A 25,581-nucleotide genomic window follows, 5' to 3' on the forward strand; every position below is an offset into this window, starting at 1 on the left:
TTTGTCTCTTTGATTCTCCCTCTCTCTCCCAACCTCGCTCACCGAATCCAAATACCTCCACAGCTCACCAATGGCCTCCTACAACCTCTCCTCCGTGTCCACCACCGCTACTACAAGAGTCCCAAGGCCTGGTCCGCTCACGTTGTTCCTCTGCCACATGTTTCTCGCTCCACTCATGTTGACTTTCTCTATATTATCTCTAACCATTCATGTTTCAATCTCTTCCTTCTCTCTTCTTTCTCTCAGGTATGCCATCTCTGTTCTTATCTCTGCCTGCTTTGCACCATTGGCGTCACCAACTACAACCGAAGGTCTGAGTTTGACTCGTACTTGGACTCTCGCAACATGTCGGACTCGGCGGCGTTCTTCCAGTTGCTGTGTCAGCGGCAGGCAGATAAAATCTAGGGGTGTTCTTCAAGTTGTGGTTTCTGTAGGAAAAGCCTATTCATCACCCCCCCCCCCCTCTAAGCTTTTTAGTTTCATCCCAGTATTTTCAATCTTCATTGTTGAAAAGGAAAAGGATTATGGGATATGGAAACCAGATCATAGGGGAAGATGCTGATGCAATTCATGTCCCAAATCCACTCCAGCTGATCTCTGTCAAATCCACAGAAGTCTTCTAGAGGCAGCCGCAGGACCTCCTTATTTTTATTATGGGAATGTGGCATTGACTCCTAAAGGAGTTTGGAGCACAATATCCCGCTTTTTGTATGATGTAAAGCCTGAGTTTGTTGATTCAAAGAGTTTTTATGCTGCTCATGCAAGTAAAAGGGGTTATGTTGACAATCTTCCAATCAAAAACAGATTTCCTTTCCTTCACTTTCCACCAAAAACTATATTTGATGCATTTCCCATGACAAGGGATTTTGCTTATGAGAATGTGATTGGTGAAACTAGAGACTGGGCATCGCACCGGAACTGAAGGTAGCAAATTTCCTTCACTTCCCTTGCGATGCCTTGGTCTCCAGCTTGAGACCTACTCCAGGTAGCAAACTCTCCTGGATCAATCAGCCACTTCAGAAAACTCTTCTTTTCTTCTTTTTCTGTCTTCCTGTTTTCTACACTTTCTGACTTCTTCTTTTCTTCCTCAATTGGCCTTGGAGTGATGGGATGAAGATAGATCATCATCCTCTTTTCTACTGCAACTAATGCTTGGAAACCCTTGCCTTCCTTCAATATGTGGTGCCCCTTTTTTCTCGAATATATTCTACCTCCTCCTAGTTTTATGATTCACACATTGGTCACTCTTGTTTTGAAATCAACACCACAGAGGTAAATAAATAGAAATGTAGTTGTCAAGTAATCAGTCGGGTTCCTTGAATTCACTTGTTCTGTGTTTTGCAGTGGTTAGTTAATAAAAATGTCAATACAGTTCACACATACTAAATAATGCAAAGAAGCTAGGATATGAATCACATACGAATTTACCAATGTCCTGCATGGATCGATTGTCTAACTAGCAATCTTAAACTCATTCAGTAGTTTAAGCAGCACCCTAATTTATACCCACACAACAGCTGAAAGCTATTACATCAAATGTATTTACCAATTGACTGAACAGTTTAACTAGCATTAATCTTAATTAATGATTCAAATCATAGACAACATCAAGAACTAGATAATCAAAGAAAATCAAAAAAGGCACGTATATATATTTTCTTTCTAGATTGGAAACAAACAAAGCAATGAGAATAAGAAGGGAATTTGGAGAAACGCATTCAGCACAGATCAAGGCAGTGGATCAAGGGAGTATATGGTTTATAGGGTTCTTTTGGGTCGAGGTCTCCAGATACTTTCATTGCCCACATCCATGATTTGAATACCCTTTTTCTCCATTTCAACTCTGATCTGATCACTTTTTGCATGGTCTTTCTTTTTCCTTGCTAATGTCCTGTCTGCAATCGTATCCAGCACATCATCTTCAGAAAGTTCAGCTCTCTCCAAAGCCTTAGCCTTCAATTCCTGCACTACCTCGGAGTATCTATGGGAGGATAGCAAACCCAAAATGGATAGAACACAGCTTCCATGGTTTCAACTAGTGACAAATATAATTCATGTTGCTCGGGATTTGTTGAGGGAAAATTGCACACAGTGAGCGTAAATGTCACCCAACATAATTTCACTCGTATTCATTTAGTGAACAGAGTTTTAATTATTTTGGGTTCGACCCATTCAAGACAGAATGTGTCTCTTAATTACAATCCCTTATTACAGGGAGACACCCTTTGATTCCATTTATGAAGAAACCAATTGTAGGGATGTGTGTGTTTGTTTGTTTTTGCAGCTGCACCCGGATATTTGAATGGGTTGCCTACGTATCCTTGGAGAGGGATCAAGCCACTCGTAGTTCAAGAGTTCCAATGAGTGGATGACTCATTAGAGGGCTTTGATTTTTTGGGATTAGAGTAATGTTTAGGTGAATTTGGTTGAAGTGAACCAGGGATTCGATTTTGTGTTTAGGACGCGGTTGCATCTAGATGAATTTGGTTCTAGATTGCCTACATACCCTTTGCGGGATCAAACCACATGCAGTTCCGACATTTGAGATTTAAATGGGTAGATGACCCATTTATTTTGAATTTGTGTTTGGGAAAGTTTTTAAAGTCCTTGAATTTGGTTTGGACTTTATTTGTGTGATTTGGGAATGAATTTGATTTTTCTGGTGTTGGGAGAATTTGACTGGAGTCAGTGATTCATTTGGGACTGGCTGAATTTGACTAGTGGAGTCAGGGATTCTGTTTGGAGTTGGGGTTGCATCTAGTGGATAGCTAGACTGCCTACATACCCTGTAAAGGGATCAAACCAATGTAGTTCATCCTATTGGGTTTTCGGTTTTGTACCAACTTTTGTGTTCGACGGATGTGTGTGTATTACTTTCGAATCCGTCAAAAGAACACATTTTTTTGGTGGACACCCGATTTTTATGGAGCGTCCGCTGATTTGATTTGGGAGCTTTTAACAGGCCTTGGGACTTGAAACAGGATTTGGGCTGCTTTGAAGTTTATTGAGCGTGATAATGGTTTGAAGTAGGCTCTGTAGTGCACCGAAACAACCCAAAAGCTTGCAAGGCATAGAGTGATATGGACACCCATTAATTTTACATATGCACCCAACTTGAGCCCAATTTTCGTCTTCGACAAACAGAAACTCAAAGACCCGCAGTAGACTTCCATTGGAATTGCACGAGTACGGCACCGCTTCAATTAGCCCTTTTATTTTTTATTTATGCCACCGATTCAATTGCATAATTTATCTCTTTTTCGAAGACCTGGACAGTAGCTCTCTGTCATCTTGCCATTTGATCCCCATTTCAGAATAAAACTACAACAGCACCATGGTTTGATAATTATGCATTTTGTCTTCAAGTGTGATAACAAGTTTCCCACAGCCAGACCTTTAATGGAAGACGTGATCATTACTCTGGCATGGTCTTTCTTTAGTCTTCTTGTATTATTAAACCATTATCTCACCGCTTTATGGTCACAGTGAGAGATAAGAAAGAAAGCATAATTAAAGCCATTTGGTCTTTGTTGCTTGACTCATGTTCAAAGCCGAAGCAATTTAATGCTCTTTGTCTTTAATTCTCAATCGAAGCTATCGTAGCACCATGGCTTAGTCACGTATTGGACTTGTGTGTTGAAGGTACCACATCATTTGAAGAAAACATAACCACCCCAGTATTTGGTGCTTGTGACTTCGAGGTAAGAGAATCTAACCACAGGAGTATGCCTACTACTTTCTTTGCAGACGATTCACATATCTCTGTGGCTTGTTCTTCATTTTGCAGGAAACATCCAAGTTTCATTCCGGTCTGTCAGGTGGCCTTCAGATAGTCCTAGGATTGATTGCACGAGAACAATCCTCGATGCATGCTGGAGTAGCCCACAAGGAACAGCTCTAGCATTCGTGATGCGTTCCGCATTTGTGTGCTTGCCTCAAGTATAAGACAATTCCCATAGCTCCTCCACCTTGTTTTCTGCAGTGTAGTGCTCGTAAGTGAGTCGAGTATAACACGCTGTAGTCTTTGTGATTGAAGGTGAGTTAAGCCGAACACCCTGCAGTCTTGTGGTTGAAGGTAAACACCCTTCCCTAGAAAGGTAAACACTTTGCTTTCAGGGGCATGATTCTGATGATGAATTTGCTGATGCAGGTGGAGCCGTAGCTTGGCGTTGAAACCCTGCACAGGGATCACTTTGGAGCAACTTCCCCACTGTTGTGAACTCGGGAACTTTGCAGGACCGTACTTGACGTGAACTGGCAGCCACCAAGCATTCGCCTGACATACCCATTTTTGCCACCCATATGCAGGACGCACCGCGATACAGGCATCAAAAACAAGTATGGTGAACCCCCTTGAACTTGAAGCTTGCTTCCGCCACCTATACGCAGGACGCACCGCAGTATAGGCATCGAAAGCAAGTGCAGCATGGAGTGACACTACGGCTGTGAATGAGGGCTTGATGTCGACTTTGTGTCTTGCCCGGAAGCCGTTGGTGAGATTTGTGAGGGTGACAGCAACGAGGGACTCTTGGAGAGAGGATAGACCATCAACTTCTTGTTTGGAGTGCTCATAGTCTTACATGATCACCTATTTAGCTTTCTGTAATCATATAATGTAGAACAAAGAGAACACTTGAGTGAAAAATGATAATTGACAGCATATAGAAGAAATTATACCCACTGCTCTATGTTTGTAGCTTCTCGTGGTCTCTTCTTAGCTTCGAATTATTCTTCTCTTCTTCCCTTCCTCTTCTTTCTCTGCTCCTGCGTTTTTCCCCTCTGCTCTCTCTCTCTCTCTTTTTCCTTCTTTCGTTGCCTCTCCGCCCTCTCTTTTTGTTTTGCTGCTCTCCAGTCTTTCTCCTGCCCCCCAGTCCTTCTCCGTCTCTTTTTGCTTCTGCTCTTCACTCTATATATATATATATATATTTTTTTTTTTAACCCTTCAGTGCCTTCCTCCTCTTCTCCCCCTCCCATCGGTGTGGTAGCTCCTTTTATAGGAGAGTAATGGATGAGGTAGATTTGAGGATGACTTCAGTTTGAATTTGAAATGATTTGATATTCAAAATCAGTTTGACCAAGTTTGTAGGTGTTCGGTGCATTCTCACAAGCTGCTGGGATTTGAATTGACGATAGCTTGGCTTTGATCTTATCATAATTGAAAAGTCCAACTAAACATCTTGGACGTTGATTTGCATGCATGCCTCCATTTTCCAACAATTATCCACTTGTTTTGCTGCAACTGATGATTTTGAATTTGAATTGTACTGCAAATATCTAGTTAGCTATTTTCACTCCAATTTGAAAGATAAGGCCGTGCTACATTCATTTGTTGTTCTGTTGGAGATAAGGATGGAACTAAAAGCCATCATATTAATTTGAACTGGCTCTGTATTTCGATCTCCAATACTCCATCTTTTGGACAAACATCTGAGTTTGTTATGCTATTTCCTCCCAACAAGCGACACGTCGTAAGGCCTTTATTGAATTTGTGATTTTTTTTCTTTTTCATTTCAACAGGATTCATCTTGAATGGTTTCAAAGAAGTGTTTATAAATCTCAAGGCATCTTGAAGAGCACCCATCAATATGTTTGCAGTGTTCAAGTCATCAGACAATTCATTCTTTAACTTGCTGATCAATACTGGTGCTTCTTTAGTCCCAAACTCATTCTTTCACTGCTCACTGATAAATAGTACTTGGGCTTTTCCTTCTTCTTGAGTAATTCCATTTTGTTCTGCACCTTCCTTGTTGGCCCCTTCTCGAAATGGAGATGAAGCTGTTTGGCTCCAAAAACCAGTATGGATGTAAACTGTCTCTTTAATTTGCTGATGTGATTGCGCAGGCGTGCCAGCACCGTGGGGTGCAGTTGTCGGGGAGTCCCTTGACCTGACTTCTTGATCAAACGATGTGGACGAAGAGAGCACCAATCTCGTCACAATGTTCTTTTCTTGCCTTTCGGAAAAGGACTTCTCGCCTTAGTGGTAAGGACTTTGGTTGTGATCTCTTGCGTTCACCGAATCGATACTTAGTGTTGTAGACTAAGCATAGCAATCACTGGGAAGTTGGAGAAAGCACGGGTTTTGCTAAAGCGTGACTTTAGCTTCGCTGGGTTGCGAGGGCGTTACCCTTGCTTCGCTGGTCGAGATAGTCTCGGTGGCAGTGGTATTGGCAGTCGGCTCCTGGGGAGACTGGGGCTGGAAGTACTATCGCCTGGTTAGTTTGGTGGCACTGACAGTCGGCTCTTGAAGAGACTGGGACTGGAGTGTGGTCACCGGTAAGAGAGGTTGCTCCGGGGAGACTTGGGTAATTGTAGAGAATAATTGGTTGATTGGCTGTGTCTCGTTGTATCCCTTTAGCCTCTATATATAGGCTGCTTGTATATTCTCCTTCCTAATAGGAATGAAATACTATATTTTAGGCCACATATATTGGTCTTTAATCAAATCAAAACACTGAATAGTTTTGATAACTATCGTAGGCAATAATTAATAATTATTCTCTTCTATCGCCGCTAGAATGTAGGCAAAGATTAATTGCCTCTTGGATGCCTGGACGTAATCTTCTTGGATGCGAACAGTAGGATATGCACGTATCTATGTCCATATATATCTTCGCGAGGACTAATAGTCCCAGTCCAACAATCTTAATTGCATGCATACATGTGTGTGTGTGTGTGTGTATTATGTTGATGTTTCGCGAGCAGTGGCGGACCTGTGTTAAGGTCTGGGGGGGTCCAGACCCCTGCCAGTTTGAATAGCTTCCTTATTTGTCTATGTATATAGTTATATACTGTATTAGAACCCTCTGTGCATTAATCATTCCTTCTCATTTTCTCATTTCATAGTTTCATACTACACTTCAACCCTTAATTTTAGTCTTTCCTTTTGCTTCTGGTTTATATTTAATATTTTCAAAACATCCATTAGGGAAATATGTATCAAACATTAAATTTTATCTAGCAACACCTTTAATCTAGTTGTAAAAAGACATTAACTATCATTAATTCTTTGTTTATTTTAATATATACTTCAAGCTTATAGTTAAGATGACAAAAAAAAAAAAATTACTTCTACATTTGGACCCCCCCAAACTCTTAATCCTGGTTCCGCCCCTGTTTGCGAGCAAGACTTAATTGCAGTATATATATGTAGCCTTGTTTCTTGTGCCATGCTTCACGTGTCCACTATATCCCTTCCTTAATTGAACCTTGCATGAGCATTATATATACAACATATATATATATATACATCATATATATATGTGTGTATATATATATACATCATATATATATGTGTGTGTGTGTGTGTATTATGTTGATGTTTCGCGAGCAAGACTTAATTGCAGTATATAAATGTAGCCTTGTTTCTTGTGCCATGCTTCACGTGTCCACTATATCCCTTCCTTAATTGAACCATGCATGAGCATTATATATACATCATATATATATATATGTATATATATATATATACATCATATATATATATATATGTTCCTTGTTGATGACAATCAAGCATGATTGCATGCCTTCATTTTTGCACGTGCATACCATTACACATTAATTGCATGGGAATATATGAATATTTGCATGACTCCTTTCTTGCACAATGCTTGGTAATCAAGCAAATAAGTCACCATTAATTATCAAAGATTTGATAATTACTAGTAAATCAAGGAATATCCAGATTTGCCTCATGATTACTTGGTCTTCAAGTAGGCTTTATTTAGCCTCTAAACAATATATTTCGAACTTGTCAAAAATATATAACTTGGGCCACCGATATTGACCCGATTTTCTTCGAGTCCCCCTTGTCAGAAAAAATATTATTTTAGGTTCAAACAGAAGCATCCTCACATTCTTGTAAAGTATTATATACGTAATACACTGCATCTGATGCACTTTCCAGCTGGAAGTTACTATAATTGAGAGGAGTTCTAAAGTGTGCGCTTAACAAGAAGTGTCTCAAAGACAGTGGATGATACCTGACAGTAATCTCACGAATTGTGAAAGAGTTGCCCAATGATTTTGACATTTTCTCATTATTATTAGTAACATGACCGTTGTGCAACCAATAACTGACACGAGCCTCATGGCATGCAGCAACTCTTTTGAGCAATCTCATTTTCATGATGTGGGAAAAATCAAGTCAATATCACCACCATGAATATCAAACTTATAGTTGAGATAATGATGACTCATGGCACTGCACTCAATGTGCCACCCCGGCCCTCCTGGTCCCCAGTCGCTGTCCCATTTTGGCTCCCCAGGCTTTGCAGGACTTCCACAATGCAAAATCTGCAGGATTGCGCTTCCTTCAATCAACAGAAACTCGTTCACCCGCCCTAATATGTTCCGACTTCTGTCTAGATAATTGTCCATAATTTGGGAATTTCGCAACAGCAAAGAATACATCCCCATCAACTACGTAGGCAGTCATTGTCGATGATCTACATGTAAAACAACTATTTAGAGTGACATTCAGGTCCCAGAAGAAACAAAGCAGAGAAACTCAATATCAAGACTATACCATTGGTGATACAGATTAACTGTCTCAAACTTCAACAGGGTTTCCAACTCAAGTAAAGAAAAGACAACAAAAATGAATCAAAGAGAATACGAAAAGAGGTTCCAAAAATAAAAAATTACAATAAAAAGTGAAGCAAAAGTTGGGATGATCGGACAAAGCTAAATTGCTTACAGACTTGCATTGCTAGTGCAACAATTACTAAGTGGATCACGAAGGCTCTTAAAGACTAGGACGAAGATGAAATCCTACCAGAAAGTGTCCGTTTCTATGTTCTTTAACTTCTTTATGAATGCAGCAAGTGGAATCTTGTTTGGGTAGGAAAGAAAAAGGTGGCCCCACTTGAGCCTGATGAAGTAGAAGTGCTTTTGGGGTTCCCAAGGGACCACACAAGGGGAATAAGCAGGACAGATAGATACAAGTCACTGGGAAATCCATTCCACAGGTAAAGTTCTTTCTACTTCCATTTGCATTGAACATTTCTTTCTTCCTTATTGTTCAGTTCATGTACCGAATGACCCTGAATATTTCAGGCAGTTCCATTTGCTTTGGATTTTTGTTCTGTTCACAAGCGTGATCTCTATAATTGAACTTTATGTTTCAACCTTTCAATCAGTTGTCCCAGCATTTTGAAATTACATTTGCTTATGGTTCATTGGCATTTAAATATTCTCTGCCATTAAATTCTCTCATGGGTCCGTTTGCATTTATATTTCCTACAGTTTCACTTTATCACAGTTATATTTGCTTCAGTTTTCACTCTATGTCTGTTGAAGCATGACAGTTTTTAGTATATTTGTATTTTTGGCTGTTTGTATCTAATGAACTTTGTATTTGAACAATTTCTATGATAGTAGATTTTCACTTTTACTGCAACAGCGCAAGTATATGTGTTGAATGCTTGGTGATCAAGTCATAAAATGATAGGTATGAACAAAAATATCTATAGAGAGTTAATTATGTTTGTTTTGCTTGATGGCCAAGAACCTGACTAGTATAAAGAGCAGCTATCTACTTGATTCATATCCACACTACAATGAGAGCATGTGACAGATAACAACCACCAAACTGTTCCAATCTTGCATAGTTTCACTGAGTTCACACTTCACAGATTTGTCATCCACCAAATTAGGCTTGGTGAAAGTGGGGGTGTACTACCAGCCTGAAACATGGAAGGCAGTGAGTTGATCCCAGCGGCATTTGCACTAAGAGAGTTCCCTTGGGCACCGATAGAAATGCCTGACGATGCATCATCAATCAGAGACTTGACCTGTCAAATCAAACAGTGAACGACCATAAGCTAAAACAAACTTGTATGATGACATGAATAAAAAATATAAATTATCTGTGAACATATAGGAGTATTATGAGGGTCCAGACTCTGCAAGTAGCAGAGCTACATCTGTTATTGAACAAAGGGAATACAACAAGAGGCAGAAGGACTGCATATGATATAAATATTGCACATATGCAGCTAGGTTGGAGTAAACATCTTTTCATTCTCCAGCTTAGTTAGCCACAACAGCAAAAATACGATGAACCAGCAAAAGCTACAAAGCTGGGGTATAATGCCCTTCCTAAAACTATAGTGTCTATTATGATTATCAACTTTTAATTTTCCAAACCTTGACCAACTTGTTTCTATGACGATTACAGCAGACTTTAGCCACAATAGCAAAGAAGGTGCATCAGATTAGGACAATATTACTTGACTTGATCGAGCACAAGGCTGGTGCGTACAACTGTACAGTTCTATCACATAAATGTGGTAAAAGAGCCACGGACCTCGATTTGAAACAAACAATTATTTGCATGTGTGTGACAGTCAATGAAACAAATTATATATATAAAGAAGAGGTCCTTTCAAAAAAAAAAAAAAAAAGAAGAGGTTTATGTATAAGTTCAAAAGAATAATTGTATTGCATTTCTAGTGCAGTACAGCTTAAAGAAATCTCCAAGTCTGTCTGCATTCTTGCTTTTAAGGCTGGTATATGTAATAGATATGAGACGTATGTTGTCAATTACTTAAGAAAACATGTCAACACCAGCAGTTTCTTGAAAGACAATAATACCATCATTTAACAAAAGCTCCAAACGATAAGTTACTATATGACAGCTAATAATTATTCCTAAATCCACCACTTCCCTATCACAAGGCTACTCCAAGAATGACATTAGTGAAAAATTTATCAAAACAACCTATCTAGTTTGATAACAATATAAGCCTTATTTTAAAGGATTAAATCACCATTGTAATTTAATCACTCATTATAAATGATAAAATCACCATTGTAATCTAAGAGATCAAGAATTATCAGATTCTTTAGTCACTACTCCAAAGTTATATTAAAATGGTAAAAGTAGCAAACAAACCTGGCATTCCACTTCACCTGCAGTCATTGCTACCCCAGCCCCCCCTATACAGCAATCTAGATGTTGAGAACAAAGCAATAGCAACAAAATCAGAGAAGGTACTTACAGTAAATCTCATCAATCGGATGTCCAATACGACGTATCCAATGGAAGTATCTCCAAGTGAAACATTCTCTAATGAAATACTAAAGAAGCGTCCTTGATCACTTTTTGGGATTATGCTCTTGATCACTGGGGATTTCTACTTGTGCAAGTTCTCGGATTTGAGGGATAACAATTTGATCATTTCATGTTCAAAGCTTCATATCATGATCAGAAATTGGCCAAAGGAAAATCAAAATCTCCGGCACCTAAAAGCAGCATCAAAACCCCAATTTTTCAATTCTCCAGATCTTAATCAAAACTCGAATTCAAGTATAGAAGCATGTAGAGCTCGACGAACTGACCAAATTTCATGCCTGAGTTGAAACAAAACATCGCCGGAAAATACCCAGAAAACTGCCGGAAAACCATTGCACACTTCGAGCTTCGTTTCTTCGTCGTCGGTCGTTTTTTGAACAAAAAAAAGAGCGCAGGGAGGTAGGCGACATCGAGACGAAGCTGTCGACACCGGTGATATGCCGTGATTTGGTCGGACGCCGGAGGAACTTCTCGGAAACCGCCATTTATTCTCTCATTCGATTCTCTCTCACCATAGCTTTTCTGGAAAAACAAATACCACAGGGACATAGGGGACAACGAGCCGATTCTAACGCCGGTAGTCCACCACCTGAGATGGCCGGACGGTGGAGAGATGACCGGGTCGCCGTCGCGGCCATTCGGGTCAGCGGAGATTCGTTCTGGGTCTCCACCTGTTCTGATCCGATTCAATATATTTACACTAATCGACGGTCCAGATGTAGCCGACTAGAAAATTCTACTTTTAATTATATTTTTGGATATTACAAACTTTCAAAAATAATTAATAATAGCTCGGGTGTCCGAAAAATCCTCCGAAAATTCATACGAACTCATAATTCCTACAGGCTCAAAAGATAAAATTTGACAAACCAAAAATTTCAATAATTTTTCAAAGTTATAAAGAGTTTAAAAATATTATAAATTCAAATAAAAATAGCTTGAAATTATTTTTCCTTTCAAAAAGAGGAAACCGAAATTTCGAGATCTCACAGAGCAATAGAACAATAGAACGTGAGTGAGGAAGATAGAGAGGAAGGAGTAGTATAGAAAGAGAGAAATAAATAGAAAGGAAATGAAAGAAAACAAAAGAAAAGAGATACAGTAACAAATGGGAGAAAGAGAAGGATATGTGAGAATGAAAATAGAGCGGGTAGAAGAAGAGAAGGGAAGGCATGCATGATTACGAAGACTAGTTTCGGAGAATTAGATTTAGGATTCAAACATTTGTTTCAATCCTAAAATTTATTTCTATTTTTGTTTAACTTTGTTCATATGCTTAGCTTCTTGTCTGGGTTGGATTAAGCTCTGTATAATTATTAGGGAAAATGATCATTTACTCAATTTTAGGCTAAAAATTGCCCACTTGCTCCACCAACTGTTTTTTAACCCCATTTACCCAAAACACTCTAAGAGATTATTTCCCCTTTACCCAATTAATTCTTTTTCTTTTTCTTTTTGAGACTTTTTTTCCCTCTCCTTCTTTCTCACTTAGAGAGAGAAGTCACCCTCCACCTTGCTGTGCTCCGGTGACCAGTGGCCGGCGCGGTCTCCGGCGACCGGTGACGGGACTCCGGCGAACGGTGACCGGATTCCGGCAACCGATGACCGGAATCCGGAATCCGGCTATTCGAAATCCCACGACCGATGACCAGAATCCGGAATCCGGCTATTATTGCACCCCAGTAATCATATTACTGCCCCCAATAATCATATTATTGCCTCTCAATAATCATATTATTGCCGTCCAGTGAATTGTATGAACTCCCAAAACCAAATGAATACACTACAGGCACAATTGATCAATTTATAATCATATTATTGGCTCCCAGTAATCATATTATTGCCTGCCAATACAAAGTCCAATGTCTCTACTGCCTCCCAATAGACCACCAAAAATTCACATTTTTGTAGGATTCACAGATAATTTGACTTTAATACACAGAAAACAACATGTAACTTATCAAAACAACACACTATAGTGATCCCTGTCCCTCGTATCAAAGTCTACTGGGGGCCAATAATGTGTCTACTGCCCCCCAGTAGACCATCAAACAAACCCGACCCGAATTCCCACATCGAGACCAGCGCCTCCGGGTGCTTCCAGCACGAGCAGCAGCGACTGGGACGATGGGCTTTGACGGTGGGCTCGAGGTCAGCGAAGATTACGCCTGGGATATGCTTGCCGGCACCTATCTCGGAGAAGAAGATGGTGGGCTTGAGTTCGGCGAAGATTACGCCTGGGACATGCTTGCCGGAACCGATCTCGGAGAAGATGGTGCTGAAGGCGTCGTGGCCAGGCATCTGGCAGTCCGGTTGGGGGGGGGGGGGGGGGGAAGGGGGAGAGAGAGAGAGAGAGAGAGAGAGAGAGAGAGAGAGAGATTAAAATGAGGGTAATTATGTCAGTAGAAGTTAGATTGGGTAAATGGGGTCAAAAAACTCTTAGTGGAGCAAGTGGGCAATTTTTAGGTTAAAATTGGGTAAGTGGTCACGGCCCCTAATTATTATTAGCTGAGTTTTGAGTGATTTTGATTAGAATCTAAACAATAGAAAACAGATTAAGATGATAAGAAACTTGGCTTTCTAAAGGTGGGTGTCTTGAGTAATCCTTAAGTTGTTGTTAGGTTCTAATTCTAATTTTATTTTAAAAACAGAGGATTAGAGCCAACTTCTATGCATCTTTTACACAACCATAGAACTGATCAGGAACCAATCTCGATAGGAATTGAGGTAACATTTAATCGGGAAATTACTGCACCACGATCATTCAGTTAACTTTGAGCAACCATAACCTTTGATCCAGACCTTCATTTTAGAAACCATTTGCATGTGTTGAAAGCTTATACTTTAGGCTTGAAATCTGTATAGTTTTGTACAATTTCATTTAAGATTCAGTGGTTAATTTTGAGGCTAAAAACAGAGGTCTGTATTCTATAGTTTTTGACCCAATTGCATTTTTACTGAAAACTATACGTTTTGGTTGGGTATTTGAAGTTGGTGTCTTCATAAAAGTTGAAGTAGACATATTAAAGATCATTTCGGAAAACTGCTCTATTGTCACCCTACCATTTTCTTAGTTTACCCTGTTAACATTTAAAATTATTGAAAGACTATATTATCCAATTGCAACGAGAGAGTTGGTTATGGGTGGCTTAAATGATGAGCCACGAAAAACTCCCGATCCGAATCCATGTCGCTCTCGACGAAGTCTACGACGATTCCTCGCAACTCGAGGAGGCACAGCTCCCCGCTTACACTGCCTCAAGACCAAGTTTCACAAGGTCTTCGGGCACCTTCCTCAAGTCTGCGCTCGCTCTCCAGGTTTGTTATCTATCTTTCTATCTCTTTGTGGTTTGGTTCTATGTGATTGAATTGGTTTTGATTTTGTGATCGGACGGCGGTGGCGGTGGCGGTAGGGAGAGTGAATTTGATTGGAAAGCATACAGACTATGACGGATTGTCGGTGTTGCCAATGGTAGGATATATACTATTGTGGCGATTAGGAGGAACGAAGGGGAGAAGGTTCTGAGAATTGTGAATGTTAATGATAAGTATGAAATGTGTACTTATACTGCTGATCCTAACTAGGTACAATTCATGTGAATTTTCTGGATTTTTTCTTGCTCAGAAGTTTATTTGAAGTTTGATCATTGTTATAAAATCTTCAACGGACAATTTTGTATATTTTTTTTTGTAGGAAATTGATTTGAAGAATCATAAATGGGCCCATTAAATCATTTGTGGGTCAGAACTCGAGATTTTGCTTGATTGTTGTTTTGGTCTCTGTTATGTTGTGATTTGCATAATAGAAACGAAGGAATTTTGCTATGCTCTGAGTGTTGTGACATTACTTTAATTCATCTCCAGTAATCGAGTGTTCACCAGATTTGCAGTGAAATCAGTCGGATGCTACACATTTGTTTACCGTCTTCTCTTCGTGTTCTCTGTTATCTGTATATTGTGGCCATAAGGACTTTGTTTGATTTTACTGCTGATGAGTTAAAAAGTATTATTGTTCAATTGCATATAAGAAACTGATTGTTTGCATTCTTCAGGTACAAATGTTTCTATGAATTTGCCAAATCCCGATGAATAGATCTGGGTGCACCAGTGGGACTTGATGTTCTTATTGATGGAACAGTTCCTACAGGTGAAGTTCCCATCAGTTTACTTTACTACGTAAATATTGATTGTACTAATAGAAGAAGATAAGAAGACAGTCTTATACAACTCTAATATTGATTAATTGTTTTCTGAACGGTGGTATTGTTTTCCTATATTGCCCCTCCTAATATATAACTCTATGGTAAATGGATTAAATAAAAGAAGGGCAAAATTGTACCTATGTAGAGGAAAAGAAAACGATAAACACAGTTACTCCCACGTTCGGTTGAACACCGGAGAAACCCAAACTGATTGCAGTTACTATCCGCCTCATCTTCCTCCTACAAAACCTGATTACAGATTCACCTAATTGTCATTGGGTAATTTTGAGATTTTGTTTTCCAGTGATTTGGGTGTTTCATGAGGTCTCCTTGATTTATGTAGGTCTTTGTAAAGATATAAGATGGCTGTCATTTGGATGGTCTCTGAACCGGGTCAGTGAAGAAGGAAAACAAAGACACAGGTGTGTTTATTGCTTTGAGTCTTAAATGTGTTCAATATTGTTTCTCCATGCTAAGTAGATGGGAATCTTGAACATGCACTTTATGTTACATTTCATTTTAAATGGATTGCAGTGATGGCATTTGTACTGCTTGGTCTCTAATCAATCTGTAATAGTTCTACTATCTTTTCTATGGTTGGTTTTCCTTAATTGAATTCTTTTCTCCTCTTTTTCTTTGTAGTTTCTTTTCTATGGTATTTCCTGTCAAACAAATCGGAGAACTGGGGAAGAAAGAAGTATAAAGCTGGTAGGTTCATCATTTTGCATGTTGTGTGTTTGAAATCTTTCCTGCTTCATACTATGGGCGCACTCGAACAATTCACTTTGAAAAATAGTCAGATGTCTAGGTTTGATCATTATAGTATTATGCTTCAGGTTGGGATGATGTTGAGGTTAATTTGTTCAAGCATCCAAGGTTCATTAAACCTTTTGCAGCATGTGAGATATATCTGCGTCATTCTAGGTGTAGAAATGAATTATCTATAGCATTCTACGTTCTATTCACTATTTACTTATTTAGTAAGTGAGGGTTTGGCTCTTGGTTCTTGGCTTCTAGAGTTTTTTTGTTATTCCTATACAGATTACGAGGGAATAGGATGGAACAAAGTGGAAGACCGAAAAGGAGTATAAACTACTTGGGTGATAAAGTTTGCTCCCTTCCATTAATTTTTTTACTTTTTTCATTCTTTTCTTTGGCTTACCTTTTTTCATCTTCATATCCCACATTAAGAGTGGGTTTGGGTATGAACAGTTAGTAGTGGCTACTAGCAATGTACTGTAGTCTGTATGGCTTCTTTTTTTCTTTTTTAGTGTGTTCTTTTGTCCTTGATGCTGCTCATGTCTAAGTGGCTCTCACAATTGGTGTGTAATTTTCATTGAATTTAATATATATCTTTCTCAAAACAGTTTCATTCCTTCAGTTTAATCATGGGAAGGTTGTGGTCACTGGTGGAAGACACAAGACACAGGGGGACGTATTTAAGTCATTGATAGGGAGAACCATATATTCAGGGCTGTGATTATTTGCGTCTTCCATGGCTCAGTAATGTGTTCAGCATTTGTAAGAGTACAAAGGCTTGAGTGTTCCTTCTCGAGTAAAAAAAACAATTACATAATTTAAAGCGGAATGATTTTGTCTCTAACAAGTTAAAATTCTGTTAAGTACTAAACTCAACTTAAGACTTATGATCCATTCATCTTTAGCTAAAGAAAGCTCTGACCGTAGCTTCGTGGGTGCAAGTAGCATTCCACTCTGAGAGTAGCCATCCTCAACAACACGAAAATTATTATATGGGTCAAAGCAGTAAAAGAAAAAAAGAGCTAACTTGATAAATTATTGTTTTTTTTTTCCTAATCGCATCAATTGTACAAGCTTTAATCAAAAAACATTTGTCAATTACTGGCTTAACATCATGCGAAAATAATTTTAGTAAATGTGTAAAAGCAAAAGACTATCACACGTAGTACACAAACATTGTTCGTTTAATTTCCGCTTGAAAAAAAAATAGTAAACTACATATACCCCCTTGATAAGATTTCAAAACACAAAAAACTCCACAACATTTGGTTTTGAATATTTAAGGACAAAAGTTTACACTTAAGGACCATATGCTCTCCACTTGCCACATGTCATGAGTTAATTTACTTTTTTACCCTTAACTATTGATTTTGACTTGTAATCCCTTTATAAAGATTAAATCTTACAAATAAGGACAATTTGCTCTCCACTTGCCACATGTCATGAGTTAATTTATTTTTTTACCTTTAACTACTCATTTTGACTTTTAATCCCTTTATATTACTTTTTTTTTTTCCGAGAATAATCCCTTTATGTTACTCCCCCCCCCCCCCCCCCCCCCCCCGAGAATAATATGTTTATGATACTTTTTTCCCCCTTAACTACTCATTTTGACTTCTAATCCCTTTATATTACTTTTTTTCTTTTTCTGAGAATAATCCCTTTATGTTACTTTTTTTTTTAGAATAATCTGTTTATATTACTTTTTTTTTCTTCTTCTGAAAATAATCCATTTATGTTACTTCTCAAAAGCAAAAAAATAAATAAATAAATAAAATCTTCTACACTTTGCTAAGAGAAAGAATCTCAGACCTCACTCTCCTACTACTCTCATCTCATCGTCTAATCCTACTATTGCACTTGTCCAATCCTGCTACTGCACTCGCTGCACTCATACTCATCAAGTTCTGCTACTGCACTTGTACTCGTGTCCAGTTTTGCTACTCATGTTCTGCTACTGCACTCATTATCGCCTAATCTTGCTACTGCACTCGTCATCGCCTAATCCTGCTACTGCACCCGTCCAATTTGCTACTGCACTCATACTCGTCCAGTTCTGCTACTGCACTTATACTCGTGTTTTGCTACTGCTCTTGTACTTCTGTTCTGCTACTGCACCCGTCATCACCTAATCCTGCTACTGCACCCGTCCAATCTCACTACTGCACTCGCTGCACTCATACTCATCCAGTTCTGCTACTGCACTTGTACTCTTGTCCTGCTACTGCACTCGTCATCGCTTAATCCTGCTACTGCACTCGTCATCGCTTAATCCTGCTACTGCACTCGCTGCACTTATACTCGTCTAGTTTTGCTACTGCACTCGTCATCGCTTAATCCTGCTACTGCACTCATTCTCGTCTAGTTCTGCTACTGCACTTGTACTCTTGTTCTGCTACTGCACTCGTCATAGTAGTAGTCATAGTAGCAGTATTAGGAGCAATAGTAGTAGCAGGAGTAGTCGCAGGAGAAGTAGCAGTAGCAGGAGCAGGAGAAGTAGTAGTAGCAGGATCAGTAGCAGTAGCAGTAGCAGAAGCGATTCGAACTGTCAATCCATGAATGAAATTGAAGCCTCTAGTTGAATCTCGGGTTACTAAAATTTGAATACAAGATTCATCATTTCACCACAACTAAAACATCAACTTACAAAATAATATTGGCTACAATCAATCCAAAAAAAAAACAAAAACAAAATAATAAGGCCGGAAAACAACAATCCATATATGACAGAAAAAAATACCACCTAAACGATAGAAATTCAAGCCCCACACAAAGTAAGACAACGAGGAGAGCTATATAACAAAATAATATTGGCTACAACCAATCCCAGAGAGTATGCAGGAGACAACAAGATGCTCCCATGCTCAGTTGCAAAAGCTTAATAATTTTCTCTTTTGATTTGGAAGGTAGGTTTCAGATATCAAGCAAAAAATGCATATTCACGACAAAAGAATGAAAGAAAAAGAGTGGTTGAGAAGCAATAGTTTGGAGGAGATTCCCAACTGCAGTAAAAAGAAAAAAAATTCAACTTCTAAGAAAAAGAAGATATATCTGCATATAGTCCAGAAGCAAGCTCTTCAAAGTTTTCAACGTCCAAACATAACTTTACTACTAATATCACATCAAAAAAACATCACAATTTGCATAAGAAATTTAAATAACCATATAACAGTTCAATACCAGGTAATCCAGAACCACTATAAACAGAACGACTTTGAATTTTCCTTTCACATTTCACATACCTATCAAAACCCGCTGACCTTTCCTTTCACATTAAATAACTAGTCATTGAATAAGTACATATCACAAGCCATAAAATGAGAGGCAATGCTTCCTCTTATCCTATAAGTTTAATCTCAATACTTGCAACGTTACCAAGCATACAACTTGAAATCATTCAAGTCTTACGTACTCTATTTCCTATGCCCTGCATTCTCTGGTTACAATTCACTTTGTAAAGTTGGAAACTATCATATGCAATCATGCAATTCACTATCAGATGCTTCCTGGTCGTAGTCGTCGCCAGCAACACAGATTGGTCCTTACTGGACTGAATTATCACAGTTTTTTTGTTTGCCAACCCTAATCGATGAACCAATTCCTCAATTAGAAACCAAAATTTCAAAGCGAAACAAATCGAAAATGAAATTGAAAATGGGGGAATTACCAGATTGCTTGTAGGAGTGGAGATTCAAGAGGTTGCTGGGCTCCTTGCTGAACCTAACGCCGGCGTGGCTTCTGCCGAACTCCTTCACCAGAAAAGAGTTGTTCTTCTTCACTATCTCCCACATCAGTTGCCTGGAACCATCGCCATTCCTCTTACCCTGCACCAGATCACCCCAGATCGGAGATAAAAATAAAATCAATGATGAGTTTACAGCGGAGAAGAAGAACTGAGAGTACAGAGAGAGAGAGAGAGAGAGAGAGAGCCTGTTAGGATTTTGCTCTGGCCACAGATGAGAAATTTAGGGTATTGGATATTGGGTCAATGGCAATGTTCGTAAATTATGATGAAATTGGTGCATTTTGGTCATTTTCTATTAAAATTGAGAGTAGGGCTTGCATAATTTGGCTTTTGGGCCTGGGCTCATGTCCTTATTTGTATAAATCTTTTTGAAAGTGGGTTTTTTGTGTTTACATCTTTGGTCATGTGCTACTATGTAATTTTCTATAAAAAAATATATGTATATAGGAGATGGAGTTGATTGGAGCATGTGACTTTATTAAACAAACATGTATAAAAATATGTATATAGGAGTTTCTTTTTAAAAAGTATGTTTCTATTGTAAACATTTGTATATATTGGTGCATATTTTTGTATGAAGTTTAATGTTTTTTACTAATGAATTGCTAAAACCAAATACCACTATAGTATAATGTTTGCATCTGAGAGAGTTAGGTAATGTGCAATACGGAAATTATATTGCACTCCCGAGGAAATCTGACACACGCATAGTAAGAGAGGAATGACAATGTGCATAAGCGAAATGTGTTGTCCAAAAACAAAACTCGCACGCGCGAGCGCAGTTCTTCCTCACGCGCGTAGCGCGTGTAGGAAGGCTAGTGTATAATAAGTCAAACAGCTAAGATGATTCTTAATTCACAGCACCATACCCTGTGCCCCCCTAAACATCATTAAATCTTCTCAGGGCATAACAAACCGAACGAAACAGCAGTTATTTCCTAATCAAGTGAGAATAACACAAAAACCCATCTTTTAATCTCCTAAACACTAATAGTTAGTTAAAGAAATCACAACATTTACTGAAATGCAATGTCGAAGGTAAAGTGTAGCCAAGACGAGTCTCTACTGGAAGCATAGGAAATAGAAAGTAAAAATAAGGGACTGGCATTTACATTGTTGAAAGACATGTATGATTGTATTTCAAAAAACCATGACAAGCATCCAGAACAGTACACCCAATCATGTTACTGCTTAATGGCCGACCCATCCATGAGACAATGACGTCAAAAGGCAAATGGGTAGGGTCCAAATCAGATAGATAATTGAAGATTGTGAAAAAGATCTAGACTAAAGTTGCATGTGAGGGTGGAATCAGGTCCGGGCATTGACTAGAAAGAGAGTATTTCCGTCAACAACAGGCGACTCTGACTCAATTCCGATTAGGAGATCTATGGCGTCAACCTCTTCTCGTCGTCGTCAATGGAAATACGATGTGTTTCTAAGTTTGAGGGGGGATGATACCCGCTCTGGTTTTACCGATCTTCTGTATTCTGCACTAAATCAGAGAGGAATTCTCACCTTTATGGATGACCGAGAGCTTGAGAAAGGAAAATCCATTAGGCCCGAACTATTAGCTGCAATTGAGGAGTCTAGATCTGCGATTGTCATTCTCTCATGGAGATATGCTCGTTCGTCATGGTGCTTGGATGAACTCGTCAAGATTATTCAATGCATGAAAGAGATGGGCGGCACCAAACGGAAAATTTTGAGCTCAAATTGGAAATTATAGCAAACAAGAAAAACTTCTTTCCAAAATCCTGATAGCAAAAGTTGAAAATATAGAGGATGAATACACAGGAGCTGCTATGATAGAAAGGCGGTTGTGTAGAATAAAGGTGCTTGTTGTTATTGATGATGTGGATCAATTGACACAATTAGAGAAATTGGCTGGAAGTCACAACTGGATCGGTCCAGAGAGTAGAATTATCATAACCACCACAGATGTTCAGTTGTTAAAGGCACATGATGTTGATGCTACATACAAGGCTGACGGGTTAAACTGTGATGAAGCACTTCAACTTTTGAGTTTGAAGGCTTTTAAGAAATTTCCCCCACCAGAAGATTATTTGCATCTGTGCTACCATATTTTACGGTATGCTCAGGGGCTTCCATTGGCTCTCGTGGTTTTATGTTCTTGTCTCTTTGGTAGAAGCACTGATGAATAGGCAAGTGCAATAGATAGGCTAAAGAACACACCACATAAACGCATTATTGAGGTGCTTCGGATTAGTTCTGATGGACTGGATGAAAAGGACAGAGAAATATTCCTACATATTGCTTGCTTTTACAAGGGGAAGGATAAGGATCGTGTGACACAAATACTAGACTATTGCCAGCTAAACCCTGTCATTGGTTTAAGTGTTCTTGCGGATAGATCTCTCATAACTATCTCCAACAACAAACTGTGGATGCATGATTTGCTACAAGAAATGGGCTGGGAAATTGTTCGGGAACAGACTCCTAAAGAGCCAGGCAAACGTAGTAGATTATGGTCTCATGAAGACATCAACAATGTGCTGAAGGGAAATAAGGTAAGAGTTTGATAATGAGAAAAAAAGAAGCTAAGCATATTATTATTTGTGTTCTGCACTTCAATTATTCTGTAAATAAGAAATAAAGCAGATTTACTTGTAATCTGCTTAGGTCTTGGTATTGTTTGTGTTCTGCACTTGAGTTATTATTCTTTTTGTTCATTATCAGGGAACAGATTCTATCCAAGGCATGGTAATGGAGTTGACTAAATTACAAGTGGCTCATTGGAATCCAGAAGCCTTTTCAAATTTGTCTCAACTGAGTCTTCTCCATATTCTTAATGCCGACCTTCCCAAAGGCCTCACTTGTCTTTCTAATTCCTTGAGACTCCTCGAATGGACTGGGTATCCCTTAAGATCTCTCCCACAAAATTTTGAAGCAGATGAACTTGTTGAACTTAACTTGTGCCACAGCAACATTGAACAGCTTTGGAAGGGAACAAAGGTGTGGCTATTAGTTAATAGTCTTCTTGTTTATCTGTATGAAGCAACTTGTCTGTTCTGTATGGTGGCTCACTGTTTCAATTTTATGTGCAGAATTTTGAGAAGTTGAAGTTATCAAACTCTGCCATTCTCAAAACATTGTGGAGACCCCAGACCTTGTAGGCGTTCAGAATCTTGAGAGTTTAGATCTTGAAGGATGTGAGAATTTGGTAAGAGTCCATCAATCCCTTGGATTTCTCAAAAAGCTTATTGTCCTGAATCTTAAAGACTGCAAAAGTCTCGAGAGTCTGCCAAGTAGAATTGAAATGGAATCTCTTGAAACATTAATTATTTCTAGCTGTTTAAAAGTTAAGAAGATTCCCGAGTTTGTTGGAAATGTGGAACGTTTGTCGGTGCTTTATCTTGATGAGACTGCCATTGAGGAACTGCCTGTGTCAATTGAACGGCAACTGCAGAAATCTTGTCTGTCTTCCGACCACCATCAATAGATTGAAGTCTATTAAAAATCTTAATCTTTCTGGATGCTTGAAACTCGGCAAACATCAGGTAAATGTGGGGGAGATGGACTGTTTTGAGGAAAATGATGTGAATAGTGGTTCTGCAATAGAAATGTCATCCACCCATGATCTCATAAAATATGTGAGAGGATCAGTCTTTCATGGATGCAAAGTAGTTTGGGGATCTGTAAATAAGTTCTTGCCTTCTGGATTGCTGCAAAAAGTAAATACAAAGCCAATGAGTTTCCGCTTGCCTATATCTGGTCTGTGTAATTTAACATATCTGAACCTAAGTAATTGCAATCTTGGTGAAGGAGCATTTGGCAATGAATTTGATTACTTTCCCTCTTTGGTGACCTTGAATCTAAGTGGAAACAATTTTGTTCGTCTTCCTTCAGGCATTGGATTGCTTTCTAAGCTTGAGAACTTTTACTTGGAGAATTGCAAGAGACTTCAAGAGTTGTCAGACCTGCCATCAAATAGTATACTGGATTTAAGGGCAGATGGTTGTACTTCACTGAAATACTTGTTTGATGCATCAAATTTGAACAGATTAAACAAATCATATTTCAATTTCATCAATTGCTTCAATCTAAATGGCAATCAAGGATGCAATAACATGGCATTTGAAATGCTGAAGACATTCATGTATCAGGTACTCCCTCTCTGAGTGTGTGTGTATGTGTGTGTGTGTGCGCGCGTTTCTGCTCGTATACTTAGACATTAATTAACTAACAACCTATCTCTTCTTGCACAGGCAATCTCTAATAAGAGCAAGTGCAGCGGTTTGCTCTTGACTGGTCATAGTCAAGAAAAATCCTATGTGGTGACCTTGAGAGCAATTTTCATACTTGCACCGGTGGTTTTTTGCCCGGGCAAAACCAACTCTTTCTTGACTACAGCCAAGAAATTAGTCATTCCCATGACTATTTTCATGACCCAGGCAACAAAGAGGCCAGCTCGGGGAGAAGGAAAGCTGCAAGGGAACGTGGGCGACGTCAGCAAAACAGGGGAGAAGGAGACGCGCCAGCTTGGGAAGTGAGGGGCAACTGCTTGACGCGTGGCGCCGCAACTGTTGAACGACTGAAGCAACGCACTTGTCGCGTAGCGACATGCATTGGGCCGGCAGCTGCAGAGCACGTGGAAGAGACCCGTTGGAGGCTTTGAATTCTGATCCCAACGGTCATGAAATCTCAGCCCTCCATTTCAATTAAAGATGCAATCCTACCGCTTACAATTAACATGTATATGTATGCTTTGAATTCTGATCCAACGGTCATGAAATCTCAGCCCTTCATTTCAATTAAATGGGCAATCCTATGGCTTACAATTAACATGTATATATATATATATATATATATATGTTTGTAACGTTAATAAACGGTAACTAAAAAAATTTAAAAAAATTCTAAACATTTCTCTATAAATACCTACCATTTATTTTACAACTCACACCAAAAAATTTATCTTTCATAGTAACCCAATTTTGTGCTTCCTCCTCTTCATATAGCTCTCATCTTCCAAATTTATTTATATCCAATATGGCTGAAGAAAGGGGAAACACAGGTCCAGTGGCCGGACAAGAGGGAGATCAAAATGAAGATGATAATATTCAAGACAAAAGGAGATGGACGGATGAGGAAGATGTTCAATTGTGCAAGTCTTGGAAAATTGTTGGGCAAGATCCGGCTGTGGGCACAAATCAGAAAAACAATGACTTATGGATGCGTATGAGGCGACACTTTGTCGCAAATCGGCCCCAGAGCCGATCAGCTTCCTCTTTGCAAGGAATGTGGAAAATTTTGAAGGTTGAACTCTATGAGTGGCATTGTGCATTAAGGCAAGCGAAAAATTGGTATAAGAGCGGTTCGAATGTGGTTGATGAGGTATATATTTTTTGATAAATCATTTGATTTGTTGATACATTAAATTAAAATATTACATGATAAATAATGTAGTTGATAAATAATGATGTAATTACAACGATGTTTATATTTGTACTAATTGATTTTTATTGTAAAACGGGATAGATACTTTTTTATTAAAATTATGACCTTTATATTTGTTGATAAATCTTTTTGATACATTGTAAAATATGTCTTGATAAATAATGTAGTAATTATAATATCGTTTTAATTGTAGTAATTGTTTTTTGTTATAATTAAAATATGTCTTCATTAAAATTATGACCTTTATATTTGTTGATAAATCTTATTGATACATTATAGTAAAATATGTCTTGATAAATAATGTAGTAATTATAATATCATTTTAATTGTAGTAATTGTTTTTCGTTATAATTAAAATATGTCTTCATTAAAATTATGAC

General features: G+C 38.6%; 1 protein-coding gene, 3 long non-coding RNA genes, 1 other non-coding gene and 1 pseudogene across 13 annotated transcripts; 2 read left to right on the top strand and 4 right to left on the bottom strand.

Annotated features, from left to right (window-relative positions):
- Positions 1 to 207: 207 nt before the first annotated feature.
- On the bottom strand, positions 208 to 8,434 carry LOC112200865 (annotated as a pseudogene).
- Positions 4,301 to 4,773, bottom strand: LOC121052328. Its single transcript, XR_005808734.1, has 2 exons — positions 4,678 to 4,773; positions 4,301 to 4,588 (listed from the first exon to the last, which is right to left on the bottom strand). It is a non-coding gene; the product is annotated as an uncharacterized LOC121052328 (long non-coding RNA).
- A 954-nt stretch (positions 8,435 to 9,388) lies between the features above and the next one.
- On the bottom strand, positions 9,389 to 11,754 carry LOC112175949. Its single transcript, XR_005808733.1, has 3 exons — positions 11,341 to 11,754; positions 11,001 to 11,244; positions 9,389 to 9,791 (listed from the first exon to the last, which is right to left on the bottom strand). It is a non-coding gene; the product is annotated as an uncharacterized LOC112175949 (long non-coding RNA).
- Positions 11,755 to 14,209: 2,455 nt separating this feature from the next.
- LOC112181636 lies at positions 14,210 to 16,636 on the top strand. Of its 9 annotated transcripts, none has more exons than XR_002929015.2 (6): positions 14,210 to 14,392; positions 14,488 to 14,659; positions 14,769 to 14,815; positions 15,127 to 15,221; positions 15,620 to 15,698; positions 15,919 to 16,636. It is a non-coding gene; the product is annotated as an uncharacterized LOC112181636 (long non-coding RNA). The 9 variants fall into 9 exon arrangements; XR_005808729.1 differs by having other exon boundaries at positions 14,551 to 14,659; XR_005808726.1 differs by having other exon boundaries at positions 14,488 to 14,815.
- A 2,583-nt stretch (positions 16,637 to 19,219) lies between these two features.
- On the bottom strand, positions 19,220 to 19,959 carry LOC112181845. Its single transcript, XR_005808732.1, has 2 exons — positions 19,703 to 19,959; positions 19,220 to 19,617 (listed from the first exon to the last, which is right to left on the bottom strand). It is a non-coding gene; the product is annotated as an uncharacterized LOC112181845 (transcript).
- A 1,211-nt stretch (positions 19,960 to 21,170) lies between these two features.
- LOC112200875 (disease resistance protein RUN1-like) lies at positions 21,171 to 24,294 on the top strand. Its single transcript, XM_024341882.1, has 9 exons — positions 21,171 to 21,408; positions 21,563 to 21,903; positions 21,946 to 22,311; positions 22,481 to 22,756; positions 22,849 to 22,913; positions 23,093 to 23,186; positions 23,302 to 23,758; positions 23,861 to 23,907; positions 24,010 to 24,294. The coding sequence occupies exons 1-9, from the start codon at positions 21,171 to 21,173 to the stop codon at positions 24,292 to 24,294; spliced, it is 2,169 nt and encodes a 722-aa protein (XP_024197650.1).
- Positions 24,295 to 25,581: the final 1,287 nt, after the last annotated feature.

The sequence above is a fragment of the Rosa chinensis genome, chromosome 1 (genome assembly GCF_002994745.2).
Source record: "Rosa chinensis cultivar Old Blush chromosome 1, RchiOBHm-V2, whole genome shotgun sequence".
Classification (NCBI taxonomy): domain Eukaryota; kingdom Viridiplantae; phylum Streptophyta; class Magnoliopsida; order Rosales; family Rosaceae; genus Rosa; species Rosa chinensis.